Source organism: Lolium perenne, chromosome 1 (assembly GCF_019359855.2).
Source record: "Lolium perenne isolate Kyuss_39 chromosome 1, Kyuss_2.0, whole genome shotgun sequence".
Classification (NCBI taxonomy): Eukaryota; Viridiplantae; Streptophyta; class Magnoliopsida; order Poales; family Poaceae; genus Lolium; species Lolium perenne.
The window spans coordinates 249,268,784-249,277,909 of NC_067244.2; the positions used below are offsets into that span (position 1 = coordinate 249,268,784).

Here is a 9,126-nt window from a genome sequence, read left to right on the forward strand (position 1 = left end):
GTCTCCCAATTAACTTTACATTTGGCCCTGGTGGCGGTGTCTTTTGCCGACCAAAGAAAAATATGTGGCTTGAGGAGCAATAACGGATTTGACAAAGATGGTGTGGCCGGACATGGATGATGCATATTTACTTATTTGTAACCGGAGGGAGTAACCCCACCAGCAAATCCACAATGTAGGCCGGAGAGAAGGACGGGAAATTGACCATAATGGTGTACTCATATTTCTATCAATATCTAACGCAACTTTGGATGCCAGAGACAGAGCAAGCCGCCGCCCGCTCAGCAGCATGTGACGATCACGAGGGTCAACTGCCTCTCGCCGAGAATCAGATGCTGCTGTTGCAGTTCATTCATCGGTGACCGTTAACTGGATCATAAATATTTTCTCCCGTCCCGTGGATCGGTGGAATGCTCCTATTTCCCATGTAAATCTCGCTGGGAACCACGCTCCTGTTTCAATAACGTAACGGCTACTCTCCGTTGTTGTCGTATACAATCTCCCTCTGACTGAGTGACTCTGATTGTTTAGTCTGCTCATATTCAGTAACAGAATCACTTGCCTGTGTGTGCTTGCGAGATCGCACGGTCAATTAGTTAACTTCACGCGGCTCAAGGAGGGATCTTGCGAGAAGCGAAGTCCACCACATTCTACTTTGCAAGTCTTGGAGCTCTTGTGGAACTAACGGAGCTAGAATCGAACCTCTGGGTGATCGACTACACGAATCACCTGAGTACTATTTTCGGTAATTAATATCGGAATATACTAATTATATTCAGCCTATGTAACAAAACAATACCCTAATGATAGTACGGATGCCAGACAGGAAAAAGAAAAATTAAGAAAATAAAAGTTCCACTACCTTATTACATCCCTAGCAACAACAGTAAATCCACCACTAAGACAACATCTGAACTCCAGTCTCTCTAAAAATGACATCTTAAAGAAGGAAATAGTGCACCATCGTCCTCTGATCAAAAGATCTTAGGTTTTATCCTGAAATAGTTCTCACTCTCAAAACAATGCCTTCAACAAGGTCATTGCCAGACACAACCAATTAAGATCAGATCTTAGATTTTCACTCTAAAAGGTAAGACTCTGAACTTTACTTGTAATGTCGCCCTTATTTGCATACTGCTGCCGCCGAACCCAGAATAACAAGCAAGTCCCTCAACATTGCAGAGACTTGAGCCTCCATCGTTAGTCTTTTAATCTTGCCTTCATAATATTCTCCGCCTTTGATTTCACCACGGAGCAAAAAATCATCTAATGGCAAAATAGAACAGAGCTTCGCGCCGCTCCCTCTAGAATCAAACGGTCGGAATAAAAGCTCGGCGTGCACAACGGAATACCACCCGATCCAGCAAACTCCATAAGGTGCATTGTTATATTCGTCGGCGGAGCCTTACGAAATTCCACACTTCAGCCAAATACAGAAGGACATTATCAAGCAGATCTTCGTCTTGGCGCGAGAGGAACCCTAGGACCACCACACATGTTTGCGAGAGCAGCAACCCCCGCGCCGCAAGTCTACCCTGACGGATCACCGGAGAATAATAAGGCGGCACGGAGCATCGACGATGGGTTGGCCGAAGCCATGGTTCCTGCGCCGATTGGGCTCAAGAGGGCTCAAATCTGGCCCAAAATGCCGCCACCGCCGAATCACCGCCGGAGGCGATGGCCACCACGCTTCGCCCACTCCTCAACGTCGACCAATGAAGTGCATCAGGCCATGGCCACTGTGGCCGTGCCGCCCGGCATCCTCAGCATGCGCCCCACCGCCTCCCATGAAGCCGCAAAGCCCTCTCCATCCCTTCGTTCTTCGACGGGAGGCGCGCTGCCACCGCCAACAGAGTCGGTAGGAGCGGCGGCCTGAGGGGCGGGGGATGAGGGGGCGGCTGGGGTTGCGACGTTTGGGGCCTCCGCCGCCGCTCGGGTGGGGAGCGGCACGGGAGGGTTTTTCCCCGCAAAAACGTATGAAGCAGTAGCACAAAGTGTGCGTACCTGATTACTTGACCTACTCTTAATGATTTTCTGAAGGATGATGAGGTGTGGCTCGCTGGATCAAAATTTTCTTTAGCTGGAGAGATTCTGTAGTCAATTGCCCTCGCGATTCAGCAGCAGCCATGAAGCGAATCAAATCATCGTGGTGGTGATTGAGCAAGATAAGCTAGCCACGGCCAAGTTGGGAAGCGAATGGCTGTGTGCATCGCTTGATGCAGAGGCCGGGGCATCGCTCCCATATCGAAAAAAAAAAGTTGGGAAGCGGTAGCTGAGTACAGCTCTATCCTGTTCAAGCAATTATATGCTCATCACGGCAGACAATTTCAATGCCGATCGATCGCCGCCCTTTGCTGCTGCTTCTTGTATACAGTATTTTCTTTTTCAGTGGAAGCACCTGGGCTCCTCCTCTACAGCTGCCCCATGGCTCTATACCCTAGCTTCACCGTTCTGCAGACCCACTAACCCAGATATACACACATGTTTTTGTCGGTAGATCGAAGGGAGTTGCTGGTCCAGCACCAAGTCTGTCTTCATGGCACTCCTATTGTGCTGATGTGTTCTCCACTTCTATGTCCTTTCGAAATTTGAAATCGTGCAAACCATTCGGAGAATTGGAGTAAAGAGAGGAGGAAATGTTTAACATAAGGGCTGGAGTGGAGGAGCATCTTTTACCTGGCGTTTCTGATGGATCTTGCAGCGGACCCATGTGTTCGTAATTCAGTGTTACAGGGAGAACAAGAACCCTGAAAACCAGTTCGCTGCCTTCTCACCGAGAACATTTCTGCACATGCCATTCAGCCATTGTGTCACGGCCAGATTGACAGTTCCAAAACAAAAACCTGTGCTGCCCATCACGCGCCACAGCTCGATGCAAGGCTGTACCTGTAACCCCGTTGCAGCGAACGAGATTCAAGCGCCACTTATCTGAAGAAATTCTTATTTTCTCTTTCGAAAGAGAAGGAAGGCTTTGAGGCTGATCTGGCCTGCGTACTTTTTTTAGTTAGGTGTCTGGCATGTGTACTTAACTTATCTGAAATCTCAAATAGAGCCGATCTGCATCTCCAACGGTGCCGTAGCTGTACTTTGAAGAAGGAGAGAAAGAATCGATGGGGATCGCACGGCCAACTTGCCATTTAAATCGACCGTCTTCTCCCCCAATCCATGCGCTCCACCACCATCGTGTCGGTAGCCATATCAGACGGTCAACACTAACCTGCCAGACTGGTTCCCATCTCACCTCACGCAGGTCCAAAACCCAAACCCATCTACCGTTATATACCACCCCACCAACGCCACCGTCTCCATCCCAGCCACAACTCCACTCCACTCTAGCTCGATCTACTCGGAGCAAGCCAGCAGCAATGGCCGCCAAGAGATCTGCCATCCTGCTGGCAGCAGTGGCGCTGGTGGCTCTGCTACCGGCGGCGCTGTGCCAGAAGGCGGCCCCGGCTCCGGAGGCGGCGGCGCCGGCAGCCCCGAACGTGACGGCGGTGCTGGAGAAGGGCGGGCAGTACACCAAGTTCATGCGGCTGATGAAGTCGACGCAGCAGGACACGCAGCTCAACGCCCAGGCCAACGGCTCCGACACGGGGTTCACGGTCTTCGCGCCCACCGACAACGCCTTCGACAGCCTCAAGGCCGGCACCCTCAACTCGCTCACGCAGCAGGAGCAGGTCTCGCTCGTGCAGGCGCACATCCTGCCCACCTTCTACTCCATGGAGTCCTTCGAGACCGCCTCCAACCCCGTCCGCACCCAGGCCTCCGGCGCCGACGGGCCTTACACCGTCAACGTCACCGCCACCAGCAACAGCAACGTCAACGTCTCCACCGGGCTCGTCAGCACCGTGCTCGGCTCCGCGCTCAGGGCCACCAGGCCGCTCGCCGTCTACTCCATCGACAAGGTGCTTCTGCCGTACGACCTGTTCGGGCCCAAGCCGCCAGCGTCCTCGCCGCCGGCGCCAGGGAAGAAGCCGTCGACGACCAAGGGGGGTGTCGCCGCGCCCGCGGGAGCGGAGGAGGAGGAGGCCCCACCTGCCGGTGCCGCCGCCGCTGTCGGCGCCGGGTGGAGCTTGGCCGCCGTGGTGGCCGCCGCCTGCCTCTTGTAGGATGAGTGACTCGACACTGTCACGTGCATGTTCATGTGCGCGGATTCGAAGAGTGTACTACTGTCTAGTTATTGTTACTGTGTTTCTTTTTCTTTTTTTCCTTTCACATTCTTCCTCCTGTTTCTTTCTCTCCTTTTCGTGGTTTTGTCTATTCATCCAGAAAGAAAGATTGGGCAAAATGTGATTCACTCTTGAGTATCTAAATTCTGTATTTGCTCGGTCCAGCTTAGTACATCTAGTCAAACGTAATTAAGTTACTCCATCCGTTTTTTTATACTACAACCCAACCACACATTTAGATGAAGAAACTTAACAAATAGTTTGACCAATAACATATAAGTTATATGTCATCATTCATTATATATAAAGTGATGGAGTGTCAAATTCTTCATACACGGAATGATTTTGTTGGTGAAAATGAAATACTCCTGCAACTAGATCTTGGAACAATGACTGTAGTAACAGGAAACAAGATTTTTGGCTTCACTAGCTTTGTGTTGATATGCGTATTCTTTAGAGATAAGGGCCGCTTTTCGAGGAGCTTGGTGTCAGAAGCTGACTAGATCTATCTGAGCATTTATCATCCCAGAGGCAGATAGAGAGTTCACATAAAACCGACAATTTTTGTATCGTGCGTAAAAAAGATAAACAATGCTTCTAGAAATAGACTATTTTAGCATAAAATTTTTATCTTTTTTACACAGGCATAAAACATATCGATTTTTGCTGAAACAACACTATGAGAATGTAACATGTTAAGGTACACGCGAGACATTTTTATTTATATTTTTGGCATTTGTAAATATGTTTAGTATGCATTTTAAATAAAGAGTGCATATGCACCCGGGTGCAAAAACAGCCTGTCCCGAATCAAGCTCCTTTCTTCCATGGGTTTTGTTTTAACAGATGGGCTACGTATGGATCTTTTCTTGAATGGCTAGTTGGATCCTCAGCTGGCTGACTAGTGGATTCTATCACGGGCCAACGCAGCCAGGCCTCAAGATCATTCACAACTTGTAGAACTAATAGTATAACTGATAATCAGTAAATTCAAATATTAATTCTAATGAGCAATTAAATACTTTAAATAGTAGAAGTGTAAATGCCGATGAGCTCTATGAGCAAACAAAAAGGGGTGACCTCGCAATAAATTTGAATGCGTGTAGAGCGACGAAGCTTGAACAAAATAGTTAGACGGTCCAATGCACTGAAGGAGGGTCAAATAGGGTGTTATAGAGATAAGTTTTGGAGATATAAAGGTAGAAAAAACTTTTGGTGTCCCGGGTTTGGAGGGCCGTAACCCAGTTTTTTCCTTAGGATGCTTTGCCGGTGTGCAATGAGATTTTGTGACATCCTAGCCTAAGGCTTAATAGGACTGATCGGCCAAGATCAACTAGGAATTTCTTCTTGGGTGTGCACGAGTGAGGAAAAATGTGCAAGAAAAAGTAGTGTTTGTTTGTGGGAGCCAATCTATAGATCCTAAAGACTAACATGCTTAACTCCGGGGTGGTCGGAGTGTTACATATTTCCTCAAAATGATGATCAACTATTCCTAAAATGAGGAAAACAAAGTTAGAGATCAACTAAATTCAAAATAATAATACCAAAATCTTATATGTCATCCGAGAGACTTTTGAGTCATAATATGAGCGTAAAGCTGCGCCAGGGAGTGCAGCCACCACCAGGGTAGTTCCCCTCACCTCCGGCTGCCATATTGTTGCACGAAGGTGTGAGGAAAGTGGGAGTGGGGAGCATGTGTCTTGTTAGGTCCGTCGAGTAATCTTTGCGTATGAGTTTGCTCTCTAGCTACCATATTGTCGCGAAGGTTGGGAATGGGTGAGAGGGGATCGTGGGTCCTCTTACGTTTGTTGAGAATTCTTACAAGTGTGAGCTTGCTCTCTAGCTATATTGTCGCATGACGATGTGGGGAATGGGGGAGGGTCACGGGTCCTGTTAGGTATATCGATACTTGTTAACTATATGAATTTGTTGGTCCTTATCTGCAACACTCAGGCTGAGTAAGTGATGTCGTTGAGAATATATGTCCTCTTGCTATTCCCCTATGTGGTGTGATTTTCCAAGCCGCGAACCTGAATAGGTTTATGTTCTCACAAAGCATAGCATGCAAATCTTGTGAGTTTATGTTAATGTTTCATGTTGCTTTTGTTGATTATGATCTTTTGTGGAGTTTGAGTCTCCCTCTTGCATTCCTGCAAATATCTTGTGGTTTGATGGTCTACACTTTTTGGGGATCATCCTAAGGCCAAGTATGTTCATCGATCATTACTTCCAATACTTTTGAATAGGACTCTGGCATTAAAAGAAACAACGAACAGTACAAACCACCACAAGAAACACGAAAATTACAGCGAGATCCTTGAGAAGCCCTTCATCTTCAACCTCTAGATCGTGTCGACGGTGCGCCGCCGCTGCCGCTCATCCATGAGTCGGCCTGACGTTGTTGGTTGCGGACAGGAAGTCGCCGAACGGGTCAAAAAGACCACATCCGTCCCATAGACGAAGAAGAAGGAAGAACTGCGATGAAGCTCCTTGACGATCCGAAGATCCCCAAGATCCCCACAGCGAAACGAAATCCTCGAAGTCCACACCACTTCCATAAGCCTCTCGATGTTGCCGCCGAGTTGGGATTGAAGCTGGGGTGTCCTTATTGCACGAGACGCCGCCACCACCACCTGAGCGCCGCCCCTACAAATCTTGACCCTCAAAAAGAAGAACGAAGCCCTAAAAATAGGGGACGGAGCCCTCCCACCGACGAGGGCCAAGATCCACCACGCCTCCATGGCCCAAAGGCCACAGAGACGAGGCGACCAGCAGCGGTGCCGACAGGAGGCAGGTGTCCGAGATCCAATCGCCTGTTACGTGTCTTGGGTCTCGTAATGTTTTGGCCCGGAACTAATTAGGATTTCTCCGCTCTGGAATAATTTATTGAACCCTTGGCAATATTTTGTCTTGCAGAGGTTGATACAACCGAGAAGATGTTTTTAACAAGTTTCATTGTAAATCATTCTTTTCCTAAAAACAGGATTTGTAGCCCCTGCCACTACATCGATTGATGCACACATTTCGCAAGATTTCTATGACGTTTACATAAAAGTATACAATGGTGTTCCATCACACAAAAGAAGGATTAAAAAGAACTTATGCATCACTAATATTGTTTCTAAACCGCCGGCCAAATCGTTTAACAAGTGTTTGCACCCATAGTCCAAAAGCACACTTGCTTCCCCTAACCCTAATCACTTATCCATGTCAACTCGGGCGACTGATGATTAGTGATTAATAGGGAAATCAGCCAATAAATTAGTTAATTGGCCGATAAATGAGTAAAATGCTAAACCCCAACCCGCTGAGTAGTGATTAATTCTAATTAATCGTTGAATCGACCAATTTTTTAAACATGCGCTCAATCATACTACTCGTGGATCCAATTATTAGCATACAAAAGGTTGAAAGGTCTAATCCTTATTAAAGCCTACAATATTACAAACAGTTCAAAAAGAGCAACATAAAAAAGCACTCGGGATTTACAATTTTGTTGCTTACCCTCAGATAATAAACATCTTAAATTAATATTTATGGGATTTCCACTTTAAGCGTCAAGGACGTAATATTTTTCTGATTCTTAAAGTCGGAAGTTAAATTGTAATTCTTGGTTTTAAGAGTTGAGTTGTAGTTTCTCATTAGTTAATCCAATCCAAAGCAGTGTAATTTTTTTTTATAGGGAAAGCAGTCTACCCATTTGCAAAGGGTTGAGTCTGGCCCGATGGCATAGCCCAACCTGACCCGACCCAGGTTTGCTGGGCCGGGCTGCCCATGCCCATGTCAGTCCCGTTGCATGTTTGATTCGCGTAGGTGGATGAATATCACGAGACCACGAGAGGTTTGGTGGGGTAGTGTAGACTGTAGAGTGCGAGTGTAGAGAGACACGAAGCTACTAGTGCCTAGTGGAGGTGAGAGATGATGTGATTGAAAGACAGGGACGGCATGTGGTGCCTCCATTGCCATTGCCAGTGCCAGCCAGGTTTCGGTGGTCAATCGCTGTCGCTAATTGGAAAGCTTGTGCATGGCTGATGGCTGCGCTGGGGAAAACCATTTGTTTTCGCCCAAGCGGCAACGGGTGCTTTGCTCCGTCAGTCTCTCACCGACTTTCTTCACGAAACCTTCTCCGCGATCCAGATTTGCGCCTCAAGACGGGGTCTCCCATGAACGATACGTATACGTATGCACCAGTCACATGCGAGTGTAAGAACGCGTACTTTTTATTGGCGTATTTGCGCCGTACTCTCTGAAGGTACGTACGTAGCGAAAAAATATATGATGCACATATACTCGGATTAAGCGTACATGGAGATGACGCGGGACACTTACGGGTATATTTCTTTTTGTCGATTTCGAGCTGGCAAGGTCCTGTCGTCGTGTTTGATCGCGTAGAATGTGGCTACGTAGGGGCATCTCCAAAGAGCGCGCCCGACGCACATAGAGATATAGTGACCATTTCCATCTATATGGATAGCCTAGCGGGTCGAGGTAAACTGACCGGTTTATTCGTGCCGACGCATTCGTGGTTTAAATTTAGGTTCGGAATGCGTTGGCGCGGATACGACGCAGTCTACGCATGCGTTCACGCCCTTTTCTGTTGGGTCTGCCTGCCAAATACCGCGCCGCTTCACTTTCTGCACGCGAACAATGTCGCTACAACTTTCTACGTTGCGTTAATGTCGCTACCTCGCCTTCCATGCACCAGTGCCGGCGCGAGTGGCGCATGGGCATACACGTCAGACATTGAAGGCGAGGCAGCACCCCAACCCTTCTAAGGTTAGCAAATCGCGAACGTTATGGTCAAACCTTCGTCAATAGCCAACGCAACTGCCATTGCCCACGTTTAAATCCATCGAACACGAGCGCCAGGGGCATGCAAGTGGTGGTCTTTCCGCAAGAGGAAACACGACCACGAGGCCGGCTTGTCTCGTGGCAGCAGGAAGAAGGCGCGGGAGCG

The 9,126-nt window shown here is 48.0% G+C and overlaps 1 protein-coding gene across 1 annotated transcript; it reads left to right on the forward strand.

The window, feature by feature from the left end:
- The first annotated feature begins 3,183 nt into the window (after positions 1 to 3,183).
- LOC127327567 (fasciclin-like arabinogalactan protein 9) lies at positions 3,184 to 4,297 on the forward strand. Its single transcript, XM_051354342.2, has one exon. The coding sequence runs from the start codon at positions 3,366 to 3,368 to the stop codon at positions 4,107 to 4,109; it is 744 nt and encodes a 247-aa protein (XP_051210302.1). The 5' UTR covers positions 3,184 to 3,365; the 3' UTR covers positions 4,110 to 4,297.
- The last annotated feature ends 4,829 nt before the right edge of the window (positions 4,298 to 9,126 follow it).

Excerpts from the sequence above, each read along its gene's own strand:
- LOC127327567 (XM_051354342.2), top strand. The coding sequence starts at position 3,366 with ATGGCCGCCAAGAGATCTGCCATCCTGCTGGCAGCAGTGGCGCTGGTG.